This window comes from Neovison vison, chromosome 11, assembly GCF_020171115.1.
Source record: "Neovison vison isolate M4711 chromosome 11, ASM_NN_V1, whole genome shotgun sequence".
Classification (NCBI taxonomy): Eukaryota; Metazoa; Chordata; class Mammalia; order Carnivora; family Mustelidae; genus Neogale; species Neogale vison.
The window spans coordinates 65,606,633-65,624,220 of NC_058101.1; the positions used below are offsets into that span (position 1 = coordinate 65,606,633).

General features: G+C 56.2%; 1 protein-coding gene across 8 annotated transcripts in view; it reads right to left on the minus strand.

Annotated features, from left to right (window-relative positions):
• Nucleotides 1-6,054: 6,054 nt before the first annotated feature.
• Nucleotides 6,055-17,588, minus strand: part of ABLIM2 (actin binding LIM protein family member 2) — a 135,949-nt gene continuing 124,415 nt past the window's right edge. For 7 of the 8 annotated variants that reach the window (XM_044267859.1, XM_044267856.1, XM_044267853.1 and 4 more), the window contains one exon: nucleotides 6,055-7,918. In XM_044267859.1, coding sequence (XP_044123794.1) covers nucleotides 7,805-7,918 — 114 coding nt within the window. In that variant the 3' untranslated portion in view covers nucleotides 6,055-7,804. The remainder of the gene's footprint in view (nucleotides 7,919-17,588) is intronic. The other variant, XR_006386739.1, reaches the window with a different exon arrangement.

A 17,588-nucleotide genomic window follows, 5' to 3' on the forward strand; every position in this document is an offset into this window, starting at 1 on the left:
ACAGGACTGCCATCTAGCTGTTGGCTGGGGCGGTGGTCTCATGAGAAGGCTTGGCCGGGGACGTTCTGTCTCCAAGCTCACTCATACGTCTGTTCCCTGGCCCCCCTCAGCGGCTTACTGTGTCAACCCCACACAGGGTCACTTACATGACTGCTGACTTTGCTCAGAGGAAGGACGGTGGAAGCCACAAGTGTTTTGTACCCAATACCACAGCTGCTGAAAACAATGGTTTTTAAAAAAAAAATCTTAAAAGTAGCCATAGAGGGGCGCCCCGGTGGCTCAGTCAGATTGCGTCTGCCTTCGGCTCAGGTCATGAACCTGTGGTCCTTGATCAAGCCCTGCGTCAGGCTCCCTGCTCAGCGGGAACTCTGCTTCTCTCTCTCTCCCCCATTCTTTCTCTCTCTCTCTCTCTCTCACTCGCTCGCTCACTCAAATAAATAAAATCTTAAAAAAAAATTTAAACAATGATTTTAAAAAAAAAGCAGCCATATAAAACAAACATCATAGTCTGATGAATTACAGTAAGAATTAGAGATACTTCTTACCAGAAATAAGTGAAATCAAAAGACAATGAAACAGTCTTATAATATTGAAGGAAAAAGGAAAAAAAAAAATACCTGTTAATTCGTCTCCTCCAAACCTACCAGCCAGGCCCCCACCCACCGTCGGCCTCCACTGCCCCACGCAGCTTGGTCCCATTGGACCGCATCTGACCTCACCCCCAGCTCTGTTATGGACACTGCCTCAGCTTGACCACACCCTCCCGGCTCCCCTCCCTGTCCTGCCTCCCTCCCAGATTGTCTCTGTCCTCTGTTCATCCTCTGCCAGATGCGGGAAGGCCAAGTGCTCAAGAAGCCAGTGTTCCCCTAAGGCTACTCTGCTGGTCCAGCACCTTCCCCTACACTGTCCCTAGTGGCAGCTCATATTCTGGTGAAACCAGAAACATCCTAGCTGGGGCACCATCCACTGGGCAGCCCATGGGCACCTCATCAGTGACAAGCAGCAGGTCGAACCCACCTTCCACACCCCAGACCTACTGTTCCTCTTGGGTTTCATCACTCATGAGTGGTGCCCTTGCCAAGGAGCAGGGTCCTGCCCTCTCCCCCATCCCCCACTTCCAACTGCCAGGTCCTGCTGCCTCTCTTTCTGGAATCCACAGCCTCCCCCCACCCAGCCTTTGCAGCTGTCCCCAGAATTATGCAAAAGCATCCTTATCAGTCTCACTCTCCCCAATCTGGCCCCCCCAACCCCTCCTTCATGGGATAACCCATGGCAAAGGAAGAAGGGTGGAGATAGCTCTTTGAGAGCAAACCTCATAATTTCTTTCCCAGAGTCAAGCACATGGGTTGGTCAGGGAAGCCACTGGAAGGGAAGCTTACAGGCGGCTAGAGGACATGGGTGCCTGGGTTGAGAGGCAGAGAAACCAACAGAGCCATCCTGCTCTGGGCAAGAATGGACTGGCAGGTGTGTTTGGGAAGTCCCAGAGAAGGGGGTGACCCACTGCCCAAAAGGTGACCTCTTGATTATAAGGCAACTAAGGGCCACCCCTTAGCAGAGCTGGGAATCTGGGAGAAATCATAGCTGGTCAGCATTGAAAGAGATAAAGGTACAGATGGAACGGCCTTACCCCCCAAAGTAATGAGAGATGCCTCCCCGCCTCCCACAGTGCTAGGGCCTCTCTTTGGCCTCTGGGAGAGCATCTGAACCCAGAGAGCAACCATAAGCCCCCGCTGAAAGGCTGTCCTTTTAGCTACTCCTCTAGGGAGAGAAAACTCCTGGAGACATTTGAAGGACATTTTAGTGCAGAGAAGGTAAGAAAGCATTCAAGCAGGCAAGAGGCACTGCTCGGCTGCCCACCTGGTCGCCAGAAGCCTCACAGGACTTGCCGGGAGCATCTTAACCAGAGGGCAGTATTGGGGGGGCAGGAAAGCTGGTTCCTGATAGCCCTTGCCAGCCGGAGGCCTTGACTTGCTGAGGATCGCAAGCTGGTAGACCGCCGGGGTCCATTCACCTGGGGACTTGCTGGTGCCAGGGGTCCCGTCAGGAGCCCGCATGGAGCTGGTGGCCCAGGGCAGCTGGAGAGAGACTCCCTTGAGGGAAGGTGGGCCAGATGGAGCCTAAGTCAGGAGGTCCCAGCAGCTGTGATTTCAGACAGGATGGAAGATATGGCTGTTCTTCCTGCCGCCAGAGGGTCTCAAGAGGGAGCTGCAAGTCCCCGCAGACCAACAGCTTCCTGTGGTCCCTCCAGAAAATTCCATCATGAGACGTAGAAAGTGTTCTCTGTAGGCTAGAGAGAGAACAATCCTATCCCAACGCTTCTCGGATAGGCCATGGGACTTTGACTGTGGGGTAGGGGTCCTGCCATATGGCAAAAGAAGTGGTGGTGACCCCTCCCCCCACCTTCCATGGCCCCAATTCCATTGCCAGGCAGTTGCACTTATTTCTGGGTTGGTTTTAAGGATAACATCTTTTTAACCCCTATAGATGAGGCTGGGGGGCGGGGGAAGGCGAGACAGGCATCCGCGGAAGTTGACCCAGAACCCAGGACTGAGGACAAGCCGTTTAGCTGGAGGAGATCCCAGGAAGCACCGGGCAGAGGAAGGAAGGTCAGGGAAAGAAGGGAAGGAGCCTGGGGAGGTGTGTCCGTGAGCAGGTGGCCGCTATGTGTAGTGGGAGCTCAGTCCCAGTGGGGATGAGCTCAGAGTTGTCCCAGTCAATGAGGAAGACCCAGGAAGACTTACTGGTTGAGAGCTTTATGCTTTAATGCCTTGGTGCTCTGGGCCTGCCCCTCACAGAGGCTGAGCGGATCCCACGGCTTTGGGGCCAACACATTTTATGAGAACGGCGTGTGCCAGCAGCTCTAGGCAGGGCACGGCTGCATCTCCCCAGCGGCGGGGACAGGTAGTTATGAGCTGATGGTGACTGTGTCCTAACCCAGATCCAGCCGGGCTACTATGGAGCACAGAGAAAGGAGCACATCCCCTACTCCTGCCAGCCACACTGGCAGCTCCTGGAGCTTCCTGTCCTCTGACCTCAGCATGTTCTGTGCCCTCAGCTGGCAAGGCTCCTTCGGTCTTTCTCTCTTAGACTCCCACTCACTGTTCTGGACACAACACTTGGTGTGGAAAACCTTCCCACACACCCACCTGCTTCCGGCTAGGCTCCTTCCCTCATTCTCCTGGAGCTTGCTAACCGTACTGCTGTGGCCCAGTCCTTTGACCGTCTCGTATCTGTCAGATGGACTGCATAACAAAATACCACAGACTGAGGGCTTCAACAACATTAATTTGTTCCTCACAGTTCTGGAAGTTGGGAAGTCCGTGATCACCTGTCAGCAGGTTTGGTTTCTAGTGAAGTTTCTCTTCTTGGCTTGTAGAGACCCATCTCCTCACTGTGTCTTTTAGGCCTTTTAGGAAACTCTTTTCCTCCTCTTATAAGGCACCAGCCCTATCACATCAGTACCCCACCCTTATGAGCTCATTTAACCATAGTTACCTACTTCTAGACCCCATCTCCAAATATAGTCACACTGGGGGTTTCCATTGGTGGATTTGTGAGGAACACAATTCAGTCCACAGTACATGTCCTCCATGGGTTTGTGATCAGTTCTTGAGGTCAGGGATAGTGTCTCTTTCACCTCTGTTTTGTCATGCCCAGCTCAGCAAAAATCTGTGGATGAACTAGGCTATCTGGATGGAAAGAAGAATGTTAACAGTTTGGGGAAGGGGGGTCATATCATGGAAGTCTTTGCAGAGAAGATAGTGTCTCTGCTGGGTATTGAAGGATGAATAGGAGTTTGCTAGATGGGGCATTGCAGGCAGAGGAAAGAGCCTTTGCCAACGGAGGCATTGTGCGTGGGAGGGAAGTGGGGGCTGCTGCTTAAGAAACAAGAGTGATCAGGGAGGAGGAAGGAAGAGTCTGGGGAGAGAGTCCGTGGCCCAGTGATGCTTGTAAAGGAGTCAGGGACCAGCCCCAGAGGTCCTCCAGGGAGGTCTCCAGGCAGAGGATGGCATGGGCATGTGTGTGTTACAGAGAGATTGCCGTGGACTCCTGAGCGCAGGATGGACCAGAGGGAATGATGGATCCCAGAGAAGCAGAGGCAAGAATTGCTGTCAGCCATTAAAGGGAACTCTCGGAAATGACCATTAACTGAGGAATATTCCTTGGACCTCAGGATTCAGATGGAAGAAAAGGGAGCGTCTATTATTCACGAAATCTAGTTCGGTTATCGCCTGGCAGCCTCCGGGGGCCACCAGGGCAGCTCTGCTGCCCTTCCTTGTTAAATTTGCAGGAAATGCGCTCACTAGGGACGTGCCCCTCCCAGGAGGGGCTGTGCTGGGGGCCAAAACTCACAACACAGGTGGGCCACCTCCATGGCCCCAAGATTTCTTCCATCCAGAAGGTGGGGGCTGGGGAGGGGAAAACAACAGGGATGGGAACTAGTTCTGCAATGATCCAGGTTTCACTTAGTAGTAGATGGGTTCCCCCTTTGGAGGGAAGTCTGGGGACTAAGGACTAGCCTGGTGTCAGCCCTGTGTCCCAACGGGCCCCTGTCTCATGACCAAGTATTCTAACCACACGTCTCAGAGCATGGTTGATAAAACCACCAGCCCTCCTGGCTTTACAGGTGGTGGAGGCAAAGAGTCAACAGACAGAGGCCAGTGTGGGGACGGGGACAGCAGGCGGGCATGATGAATCCTGGCACGGGTGGGGTGCGGATTCCCTAAAGAGCCGGCAAGGGGCTTGTGTGACGTGGCGACTTCTGAGCTGAACTGGGAAGGGAGAGAGGGGCCTCACCTGCGAGGAAGGAGGGCCCATGTGGAAGCTCAAGACTTGCTCCCTTAGGGAACTCAAAGAAAGGTTGCAGAACTGTGGCATACGGGACAGACCCCAAGACCTCATGGGGAGCGGGGTGCTGAGTGGGGACCCTGGCTGTCAGCTGAGAACAGCCTGCTGGGAGCCGCTGTGTCTGTCCAGGGAGGGGTGAGAGTGGACCCAGTGCCATCTGTGTGACCATGTGCCCCGGACTACCTGGGATGGGCCAGGTGCATGCTGTGTCCCGGGGCCATTGGGTTAGAGTACCAGCTTCCCGACTGTGAGTGCTTTGGGTGGGAAGGAGCCCATGACCGTGTCTGCGGAGCTGGAGAGAGTCCAACGGACATGTGCCATGGAACCAGGACTTCTGGGGTTGGTCCTTGGGAGAGAAGTACACCCACTTCTGACTTGCATAATGGTGGGGGGGTGTGAACAGTCATGACGTTTACCAAGATGGGCAGACAATATATGTGTGGCCCGCCTTCTGGGCCAAAGTTCACAAGAGCCATTGCATTCACTGGGATGAGACTAGAGGGGGCTATAAGGTCTGCGTCCCCCGGATTCATATGAGGAAGCCCTAACTGCCCCCATGTGATGGGGCCTTGGAGAGGTGATGAGACCACGAGGGTGGGGCCCTCATGAGGGGACCATGCCCTCGAAGGGGGAAGAGCTGGATGAAAAGCAACTGTGTCTGCCAATGAGGACACAGCAAGAGGCAGGCATCTGCAAGACAGCAACAGGCTGTCACTAGAACCCAATCCCCCTGCACCTGGTCTTGGGCTTCCAGATCTCACAACTATAAGAAATCAGTGTTTGTCATTTAAGACACCCACCCAGTTGATGGAATTTTGTTATTGGAATCTGAGCAGATCAGGAAGCATTTAATCCCAGGACAGCAGGGGTGACCATGGTGGGGCAGACCAGCAGCACCCTCCCGCGTGGGAGACCAACCTGCATTTTCTTCCCTTCCTGAGCCCTGTGCTCCAGCCATAACCAGCTCTGGAAGTTTCCAGAACCTGGGAGGCTAACTGCCACTCAGTGTGTCTGCTCCTGCTGTTCCCTCAGTCTGAATGCCCTTCCCTTCATCGGCCGCTAGGAATGCTTCCTCACTGTCAAGACTTTGGTCGGAAAGCCTCTCCTGCCCTGTGGGATGCTGCTGCTTTCCAGAGAAACTCTCCTCATGCACCATCAGCAGAAGGGGGCCTGTGTGCTGAGAAATGACACACGCGGCAAAGTGGCTTTCACTTTCACGAATTAGGGTACACCGTCCTTTATTTTTCCAGGCTCCCCTGGGAGCTGACGGGACATTGCACTAATGAAAAAACGGGGGTTTCCATTTGCACGGGGCTCAGATTGCTAAAGGGAAGGAAGTGTATCAGGTGCCAGAAACTTGCCTCCCTGGCCAAGCCGGGCTGGTGGGAAGCCGGTGTGCAACGGGGTGTGTGGTGGGGCTGGAGGGATCGGAGTCACGCTGACTCACAGACGGGACGGCCAGGACACACAGAAAGACACAGCTCCGCAGGAGACAGGGGAGCAGACTTGGGTGACACCTTCCCAGTGTTTCGTAAATCTCTCCATCCACATTACAAGAATCCTGTGACAGGCGTTAGCACTTCCCGTGCCTCATCATAGATAGGGACGCCTTTGCGGGGGCAAAGGGGGTGGCTAGCCTTCTGCAGCGGGACCCTGTGCCGACCTCACAGGCCAGAAGAGGGTGGCGTCTCCCTCTTCCTTCCCCAGCGGCCAGGTGCTTGTCTCGGGATGGTGTAGGCACGCACGAGGCTTCGACCCTGGGGGGCTATGTTTCACTGCAGGAAAGACGGGCATAGCAAGGGCTATGTTGGGTATTAGGCTGGGTGCATGGAAATCCTTTATTCTGGGGCTTTGGCCATCAGAAGAGGGCGTTTTCTCTCCAAGACGCGGAGAGTAACAGCGAGGCGAACAGTGGCGGCTACACGTACAGACAGCATCACACGGGCGAGGACGGCCCTTCAGGGCACCTGTGGGACAGGTGAAAAAGAAAGCAACAATAACAACAACGACGACCATGGAAAGAAAGCTGGCGAGGAGCCCTAGGGGCTAGGAGCCCACGAAAAAGCAAAAACACACAGATCCAGACAGTGGAGAATAAGGCTGGAGGCGCTCCCCTTCCGCGGGCCCGTACAAGGGAACTCTATATATGTCGTCTTATGTTTAAGTAGGCTATGCTCTTTAATAAAATAAAAACTTCTGTGTTACTTTAAAGATATCATTTAGGCATCTAGGGGATGATTCGGAAGAAAAATGCAGTGCATGGAGGGCCCTGGCCAAAGGTACCCTGTCAGGCTGACGTTTGTCTCTAAAAACAGATGCGTCACAAGCGGTTGCAAAAATCGTGCACCCCACGCTTGACTTCATGCAGCCCTGGGCGCTCTGCGGCCCCCTCCCTGGCCTGGCCTGTCTGTGCACAAGGCTGTGCCTCCCCCCGGGTTGGGGGGCTAAGCGAATGGGTGGGGGGCGAGCAGACCCTGGGAGCCAGACGCCCATCCGTCTGTGATTGTGTCAGCGACTGTCATCAACCAACCTCCTGAAATCCCAAGTCCCAGGCACCTCTGTGCCCCCAGGGCCTCGTGCGGGGGGCTGGGGCACTGCACAGGGGTTTGGGAAGGCGGGCTACACGTCGTGTAAATGTCCCTTGATCTCCTGGGACCACTACTTTGCAGCATCTCCTTGACGCCAAGCAACAGAGGGGAAGGAGCCGTGCAAAGCAAGGCATCTGGGCTCTGAACCGGGTGCAGGAGCATTGCTGGCGGAAACAGAGGTCGCACTGGCTCCGGGACCTCCTCCTGCCCGGCCTCCAGCCCAGCCCTCTCCAGGGGCCCACCGCCCGCCCCCCCTGTGGACACAGAGAAGCCAGAGCCAGGTGCAATAGGAGGGGTTTTTGTGGTTCTAGCCAGGCGTCCCGTGCTCTGCCGCCAGGCGTGCACGTGGTCACACACGCTGGTGGCAGTCAAAACAGTAGGGCTTTCTTCTTGAGGTCATTCCTCTTCCAGAGGGCCAGGCGGTCAAACTCTTCCATGCTCATCCCAAACACTTCCTGGAAATCCTCGGGCGACAGGTGCCTCTGCAAACCAATAGGAAAACCCAGAGACGAGCAGTGAGCAGCTCTGCAACACGCGCTGCCAGACCAGCTCCGTGCTGCTGGGCAGTTCGCAGGCAGGATCGGCATACAGGCGGCCATGGCCCACCCCACCCATGTGCCCTACGGGGCCATCTAGTTCCCTGCGTTCCCTCTGCATCCCTGCTATTCCCACGCTGCAGCGCTTGTCACTGAGCCTAAAGAAAGAGACTTGCTTAGGGGCCCGACCGAACAGGACTCACACAGGGTCCTCCTGTGCACCCCCGTTTGCAGAATTACTCCCAGTGGCCACAACACAGAAATACCCAGCTGCCTAAGCAGGGTCTGTGCACACAGAGTGGAGCACATTCCATGCACGAGAAGCCACGAAGGCCTGATGCACAGGGCAACGCGGTTAAGACATGCGACAGGAGGGCCGGGGAAGGAGGCTGGATGCAAAGGGCTCCAGAGTGTGTGGTTCTGTTTCTGCGAAGCTTCAGGAAGGGGCAATCCACAGGGACCAAGAACGGAGAAGCGGCTGCCAGGGGCTGGGGACGGACAGGAGTGGGGAGAGACTGCTCGACGGGACAGCATTTCCTTTCAGGGGGATGAAAACATTCCAGAACTTGATTGAGGAGGTGGCTGCACACGGGGTGAATGTGACAGGAATTTTACAATGAAAGCGAACAATTCTTGTCACTCCCACCCATGCGGTTTCCTTGACTTTAAAACAAAACTACTCATCCTAAGGGTTGTGATGGTCCAGTGAGAAACAGAGGTAAAGACATTTGGTGAACTAGGAAAAGCACAGACACCCATGCCGACAGTTCGTGGCTTCACAAAAGTCCCTATATCCGTGCGGCAGGCAGCGGGTTTTAGAGCCGGATGTCGGCGTGATCTGGAGGAGGGAACCCAGGACTGCACTCAGTCCCCTGTGAGTCACCGAAGGGCCTCCTGGTTGAATCGGGGCCCCGAATACTCAGTGCATTCATGTGCACGCACACACGGACACACACAAGGACACACGGACACACACACAGACACACAGGCACAGACACACACACACACACACATACACAGAGACACTCAGGCACACACATTGACACAGAGACGCACAGACACACACAGAGACACAAACACACACACGGACACAGAGATATGTGGACACAGAGATACGTGGACACACAGACACACACACACAGATACATGGACACATGAACACACAGGTACGTGGACACACACATAGACACAGAGAGACCCCCAAGCACACACACAGACACACATAGACACAGAGATGCATAGATACACACGGACACAGAACACACATACACACACACAGAGATACATAGACACACACAGAAACACACACACACACACACACACACACACTAACACCCCATCAAGCGAGACTCTGCCAGAAAGGGGCTGGCTGCCCACTGCTCTCTTGAGCTTGAGCACAGGGAGAGATCCTGGCGTGCTGCAGAAATGAACCGTCCACACGGCACGGACACCAGCATGCCATGGGGCTCAGAGCCAGTCCATGAAGATACAGAATTGTCATCAGACAACAGCACCCCACTTCTAGGTACCAAATCACAACCTTCCCCGTGACCGTGGGGCAACCGCAATGTGAAGAGGACAGGACAAGAGCCAAACTGTGTCCCCTGCTCTCAGCACCGACCAGTGGCCTGGCTGGGATGGGATCACAGGCCCCTGGGGGAGCAGACAGCCGTGCAGGGGATTCAGGGATTGTCCAGAGCCCGAAGCTGGCGTCGGGGGAGGGTGTCTCACTTTCTCCATGCTATCCTCAGTGGATGACCCAAGAGGTGCCCCCAGGTGGCCCTGCTGAGTAGGCAGGGACCTCCAGGCTGAGCCATTTGAGGGGGTCGTCAGGTTGGCGATACGCAGGAGGGGGATGAGCGGGAGGCATGGCACCCCAGCAGTGGGAGAACAGTGCCGAGGGGTGACTTTGTGCTCTGTGCTCAAGCCTAGGGGCCCACCCCACCCCGGACAAGGGGGACTGTGGCAGCTGGGAGACGTCCTGGGGGAGCCAGGGGGGCAGAGAGCCCTGTCCCTGCAGGTCCCACGCAGCTCACCTGCACCCTCGGCACCAAGCTGGCCTGGGAAGTGCATCGGAAAGAGCCCAGGTCCGGTGGCCACGGAAAGGCACACCCTCAGGACCTGTACTCTGGGGACATGTGGTAGAGCAGTGGCAGGAAAAAGTAGGGCAGGCTAGAGGGTCAGAGGAGCTGGTGTGGTGCGTGCCCAGTGCCTGAACACACGCGGGCTGCTGGGGGCGGCTGGCCTGTCCTTGGGCAGGAGGCCCGACCCAGCCCTGAAAGATATTCAAAACTGGCTCCTGCCTTTTGGGCTCCCTGTGGGGGCCCGGGGTGCGATGTGTACTTAATCTTGATGATGCAGTCCCACATTCCTGCTGCCTCCAGGAGCCCACTGTGAGCAGGGAAGACAGGGTGGGCTTAGGAGAAAGAGGGGAGCTCGCCCTGATGCGTCTCCCCTGTCACCTAGGTGAGAAGCAGCTGAGGCATTCGAGATAAACTTGCTCAGGGTCATGGGGCTTGAAACTGGGGTTGGTGTGAGGAGGAGGCCTGGGGGCTCTGGGAGTTTGTGGTGAGGGTACAATCAGGAGAGGCTTCCTGGAGGAGCCGCCATCCATGGCCAGGTCTGAGCAGTGAGCGGGTGGGGCTGACATTCCAAAGGTGGAAGAGCACATGAAGACCCAGAGGTGCTTCTTCCCATTTTCTAGAATCGTAACCCAAGTCAGGTCACACGGCGCAGCTGGACCAGGATGGAGCCAGGACCGGAGTCCCAAGGGGCCTGTCTCCTGGGCGGGAGGTCCCTGTATGACACTTGTCCGGAGGGGTCGTATGTCAGCAGACCCCCAGCAAAGCACGTAGGGCCCCTGCCACCTTGCAGAAGTGGTCTCCTGAGCCTACTCAGGTATCTTCCTTCACCCCGTGCCCCATGGCAGGTAGAACACGTGGGACACAGCTCACCCCGGGGGCTGAAGCCAGCTTTCTGGCCCCAGGCCGACTCCCCTGGCCCCCAGCTCCCCAGGAGGAGGGGAAGCCCAACCCCCAGGCGCTTGCCAAGGTCAGAGTAGGGAGGAAGCCCAGGGTGGGGCACCTTTGTAGAGGGGTGGCTTGGCCTCATTCTGATGCAGCCTCATTCCTGGAGTGCACTGGGCTCCCCAAGAAGAGAAGTGCCCCTGGGGAGACCATTTCTGCAACGTGACATACTCACGGATGTGCTCACTGCTCAGACCTGGCCGTGGACCGCGGCTCCTCCAGGAAACCTCTCCTGATTGCACCCTCGCCACAAGCTCCCAGAGTCCCCACGCCTCGTTCTCACACTAGCCCCGGTTTCAAGCTGCCACTGCGATGTCACTGAGGGCAGAGTTAGGGAGCTGGGTCCCTGTGAGGGCTGTGGGATGATCCAGGAGGGCCCTGTTAATGGCACACCTGTGACCCAGAAGCCTTGTTGCCTTATAAAACATTAATGATCTTTCTGCCAGTCTCTTGGAACTAGAAGGGGGTTTTCTGAGGGAAACGAACCTCTGACTTCACTCTGATCTGGTGCCCTTGGTGGAGGCTTTCCGAACATGTGAGTCATAAGGACCAACCACCTGCCCGCTGCAGGAGCTCATCCGAGGAGACCTCTGACGCACATACATCTTCCCAGAGAGAAGGGCCATGAGTGGTCGGTGTGCGAGGCACAGGGCATTCCCACAGTTACCTCCTTTCTGCAAGGCTGCAGACCCAGCTGCAGGCAGGGGATGCTTCGGTGTCACAGAGCCTGCAAAGGGCACGTTGGAACTCCGCCTGGGGGCCCAGGGTATTGCGCTCCCAGACCACTGTGCGGCTCAGCCCAGCAGATGCCCAGAGCTTCCCATGGAACGAGGGCCCAACTCAGGCCTGCCATCCTGAAGCCTGGCCATCTAAGCTATCCCTTTGGTGGCAGAAATCCCCAGCTTTTTCTGGGTAACATGGGTGAAGCAGCCCATCCCGGTAGAAACACATCTCTCATACAGTCTTGGTGTCCAGTGTCAGGGAGCTCCATGGACACCGTGAGGCCCATGCCAGGACCCCAGTGCAGGAGGCAAACTGCACAATTCTCCTGCACTGACTGAGGACCGTGCGTCAGGCTGAGCTGAAAGCCTTCACTGCACCTGATGCCATCCTCACATCCTGAGATTCTCCTTCTTTTATTGCCCCAGGAAACACTGGCTCAGAGAGGGCATGGGCCTCGCCCAAGGTCACACAGCCAGGAAGCTGCAGGTCTGGACCAGGGAGCTTAGAGGGGGCCCAGTGGCCAGAGCTCCCCCTCGGGGCCATGCCCCCTCTGCCCCATGCTGCGACCAGCCTGCCCTCCTGTGGCCTTCACCCTGCCGGGCACTTCCAGCAGCCCCTCACTTCTCTAAGCTCAGTGGTTCTCCTGGGAGGGGGCCGGCTGACCCTCAACCGTTCCTTCCGCCCATCCCATGAGGCAAGGCCAGCCCATGCACCCATGTCGGCAGCCCGGGGCTGGGGTAGGGGGCTCAGGCCGCAGGCTCCCTCAGCCTGCCTCTCCTGGGCCAGCGAGTGGCTGCTTTTTACAGGAGGACCGAGCTCATCACCATCATCACGACAATGGCCCCTGCTATCCGTGAAGCTTGGCCTGTCTGGGGAGTCCTGCGAATGCTCCACCCACCGTCCCGTGAGCACTCCCAGAGCCCATGTGGCAGGGAGGGGACGCAGGCTACGCCAGGTGGAGTGACATGCTGTCCAGTGGTTCGAGGCCCTGCACCACGAGGCCCTGCACACCAGGTGTCCTTGCCCACCTCTCCCACCACCACTCTGCTCCAAGGGGGCTCTAGAATATGTCAGGATCTTTGCCACCCCAAGGCCTGCAGTGCTTTCTCTCCTTTAGCACAATGGCTCCTTCTTATCCTACATGACCCAGCTCAAATGTTGTTTCTCCAGGGTGCCCTAGCCAATCAGGCCCCTGCTGACCTGGTTACTGATGACCTCATCCAGCTCCCAGCTCCACGAGGGTGGGCATGGGCCTGCCCCTTCAGCCCAGTCTCCCTTCCTCCCTCCTCCAGGGACAATCTGGGTTGGTCACGTGTATCCCTGAATCCAAATGTCTGTTCCCCCCATCCCTGTCCTACTGTCTCCCAACCTCCTCCCCTCTCCATGGGGTCTGCGTACCCTACTCTCCCCTGTGGTTCCCTCTTCGCTCGCCATCCTCCATCCTTGCAAGCCCTGCCCCTCGGCCTGACCTGGGAGCACTGCTCAGCCTTGGACCTGGGAGCCCCCAATATGCCAGATTCTGGTGCAGCCCACGCCCATGCGCTGGGCACGCTCTCGGCTGCTGCCATCAGTCTATCAGGTTCTCACTGGACCGGTTGGATGAGTTTAAACAAAGGACACATTCTTAACTGCAGGGTCCTTCCTTTCCAGTCGCATTCTGACTTAGGTTCTTACTGCTGGGGCAAACTCAGGAGTGCATTCAGCCTCAAGGTCTGGTGGGGGCAGTCCGGAAGCCACAGACTCCCTGCTGACCTGAGCACTTGCAAACCCTGGAGAGAAGATGGCGAGTCTGGAGGGCCCTCCAGGGACTCCCTGGGCCAGCCCCCAGGCCCCTGGCTGGACTAGAAGCCCCTTTTGTTCCCATTCTCTCGTTGGCTTCCCTGGATAACTACCCTTTCTGTCCCAGCCTTGCCAGGCATGGTGCCTGGCTGTTTGGCCAAACCCTAGTCTTGGGGCTGCTAGGAAGACATTCTGTAGATGTGGTTCACGTTAGTAAAGTTTAGCCTCAGTAACAGGGACAGGGCGGGGGGCTCATCCCATCTGCTGGAGGCCTTGAGAGCAAAACCCGCCTGCTTCCCGGGAAAGAAATTCTGCTTTGAAGTGTCAGCTCGGGCCTGGGTCTCCCGCACATGAGCCTGCCCTACAGATTTCAGATCTGCCTGCCCCCACGACTACTCAAGCCGGTTTCCAAAAATAAACGGCCATGTTCGTGTCTGCGTGCTCCCTTCTTTATCTCCCACTGGCTCTGTCTCTCTGGAGGGCTTGGCTGATACAGTGTCCTACCTACACAGCAGAATGTCCCTTAGTGAGGACTGAGGAGCAGGGCACCCGCCGGGACATCCTGATGCTAAGTGTGCCCTCTCTTCCCCGGGATGCCACCCTCGTGCAACAAGACACTGGTGTATGAACGGAACAGTGATGTCTTCTGGCAAGTGCTGGGCAGAGATGTGCAGGGAGTGGCCCCAGGATATCTGATTCTGCCCAGGGACAGTCAAGGTTCCTGGAAGCTCCTAGAAGCAAATCCTCAGAGGGTAACCTCCCAATGCAGGAAGGATGTGAGAGCCTCCAATGCATGAGGTCTTCAGGTCAGTCTTTGGGACAGGAGCCAGGGTCCAGAACCTCTAGGACAGAGAGCCCTGGATCTAGGAATGGCACTTAGCCAGGCCCCCGATGGGTCTCCTGGGAAGCCTGCCTGCCTATCGGGGTTACATGGTTCCTCTGACCACACGTCCCCGGAACCATACTTCCTGATCTGCGGAGGGCTGCCATTCTTCCCCCAAATGGCACCAATATCTCAGAATACCTACGGGCTCTGTGCTACGGGCTCCTATTAGGCCCCTTTCATTTTGCCAGGCTAAGCATCCTGAATTCCCCCAGCCAAGCCCCATTGTGTCTGTGATTGTTAGGGTCCCGGCACATCCCGCTTCAACCAGGGGCCACCAGTACAGCCACCACCCCATCCCAACACCCTGGAGTGACTCTAAATGTGTCCCTGCCCCTCGCCACACTGCACGCTCCATGACTCAGTCCTGCCACCTTGAAGTCCCAAATAGTGCCCAAACCCCAAATCCACCCACCGCGCGCCTCGGCATTGCACCACACTGTCCAAGATGCCCGCATCTCTTGCCTGGATGACTCCATTGCTTCCCAGTCTCCCTGCACCTACAGGGCCAGTCTGGGCTTCACGGTGCAGCCTCGCTGTTGTTTTGAATTACAAATCTGATCAGGAAGTCCCTCAAATTAAAAGCCATTGTCCTTAAGACTAAAATCCAAACTGCTTAATGTGGCCCGAGCCTGGCAAGACCTGGCCCCATTCTTACCTTCACCCTGCTCAAGTACAGACACCTTAGCCTCCTAAAGTTCTTCCTTAAAGAGCTCCTGTGGCTTCCTGCCCCAGGGTCTTTGCACATACTGGCTGCTCTTCCTGGAATTTTCTTTCTGTGGGCCTCCCTCACCTTAAACACATGCATATATGGACACACACACACACACACCCCAATACAACATTTCCTTTTACCCAGTTACTTCCTTTTTCCCAGTTAACTTTTACCCACTGTTGATGGCCCATGTTCCTCCCCTTTAGAACCCTTATCACATACTCATTTGGGTTATCAGTTGGTTGATTCTGCCTCCTGCATCAGACTGAGTCTGAGAAGGCAGAGCTCAGGCCCGTGTCTGCTCATCATACATCCCAGGACCCAGCTTAGGGCCTGAAACATAGTCAGCAAATGAAGGAGAGAGTCAGCTAAGCATTCTGGGAGCAAGAGTCAAGAACGTGACCGAGCCTGCTTCTCCCTCTGCTGCTTCCCTTGCTTGTGCTCACGCTGCTCCCCCCAATAAATAAATAAATAAAATCTTTTTTTAAAAAGCTGATATCAGGGGGCACCTGGGTGGCTCAGTGGGCTAAAGCCTCTGCCTTCGGCTCAGGTCATAGTCCCAGGGTCCTGGGATGGAGCCCCGCATCAGGCTCTCTGCTCCGCGGAGAGCCTGCTTCCTCCTTTCTCTCTCTGCCTGCCTCTCTGCCTACTTGTGATCTCTCTCTGTCAAATGAATAAATAAAATCTTAAAAAAAAAAGCTGATATCAAATTCCATAAACAGTATGAAGCTACTCATCAAAAATGGAATTCAGCAATTTTGGGTATTTGTGCCAAAAGAGATCTCCAGAATCATGTCCACCAGCGTGGGGCCAACAGGAGTTATAACTTGGTGGGGGAATTCCGTGTGATGTTTGCCTTCTTCTTTGCATTTTTCTGGAGTTCTACAAGAGTTATAAAATGTTTTTATATTAAAAATAAAGCTCTCTCCCCTGAAATAAAAACATCAGGGGCCCTCCTGTCCTGCTGGGATACGGCCCCTCCTAGACCATTCCTGGCTCACCTCCCAGCTCCAGCCCAGAAGAATGTGGGATGTGCCCCACCGCTGGAAACATTTCCAGCTTGCCTTCCGGCTCGGCGGGGATGACAGGAGAGTGAATACAGAGACGCACCCTTGGGTGTGTTCTTGGAGAATGCATGATTAAACCCATGACCCCGTCCTCCGAGTTTGCTCAAAGGAAGTATTTAGAGGCACTAACCTCTATTTTGTACCTTTTATCTGATATTTAGCAAAAAGAAAAGGGGGTGTCATTTAAAGGGCACCCTAGTCCCTAGAGGGAAACGGCTAGTCCTAACGAGCTCCTGGCCCCAGGCCCCAGGAACCCTGGGCATCTTGTTCTGGGCTCAGCTCTCTCCATGAGGCAACCAGCCCACAGGGCTTGGCCCTTTAAGGAACAAAAACACACAGCAAACAGGCACCCTCCAGGCTGGGGACAGGACCACACGACTAACAAGGACTCCACTGAGCAGGAGGCAAAGAGCTTGTCCGCTGCGGAGCAAGTGGGGACTCTCATATCTGAACCCCATACTGAGGCCTCCCAGAACCCCATCTCCCCCACAGCAGGCACCCCGAAGATTCCCCTAAAGAATCTGATCCTGAGGCAGGACCGAGCCAACCCTGGGGGCACCGCTCAACCCTATGAGCTGGTGAGGCCCTTTTTGCTTGAGTCACTTTGGGTCACTTGCAACAGGAAAGTTCCACATGGATGTGTCTCTGCACAAGGCTGCAGCCACACCAGCATCCCCAGACCCTCTCCCGCCACTGTTACTCCCACTGAGGGCTGCTGTTCCCGGCTGTGAGCGAGGACCCCAGAGACCCCCTCAGTAGAAGCTGTATGTTCATCTGGAGGCACACACATCAAGGTCAGATAGTGTGGGGAAATCGGTGGCTGACCAGCATCACTGTGAGGCTTCCTTCCTGCCTGGGGACAACCTGCAGGTACCCTCCCACCCCCACCCCCCCACCCCCCCACTCCTTGAAGCCTTTACTTGTGGGTCCCTTGGCCTGGAAAGCCCCTTCCCTGCTCTCCCTTCTTTGCTGGTGAGAGTCCCATCCCTCCTTCAAAGGCCAGCCCTGTATTTCTTCCTGAGCAGCGGACGTGCCCCCTTCCCTCGCCCCCAGTGCTCCCTGCTGGGGCTGCCAGCCATCCCTTCTTAGGTGGCAGTCCCATACAGATGCGCCTGGCCTCCCGACTTTTCCTGGCAGCCTTCCCGCTCTGGCTGGGCGCCCCTCCTACAACTCCCTCCCAGAAGGGCAGTCTGGCGACTCCCGCCTGGCTGGACACACACTTGGCTTTAGATGTTCCCTGCGCCTCCCTGGGGGCCCAGCCCTGGGGCACGGATGGGAGCAGGGGCAGCCCTGGGTCCCCAGGAGACTCCAGACCCCACACTGCCCAGCAAAATGGTGGCTGACAGGGCTCCGGAGGGGAGATCCCATGCAGGGACAGTGTTATCCGGTAGAACGACAATGGGGGGACTAAGTCCTGCACATC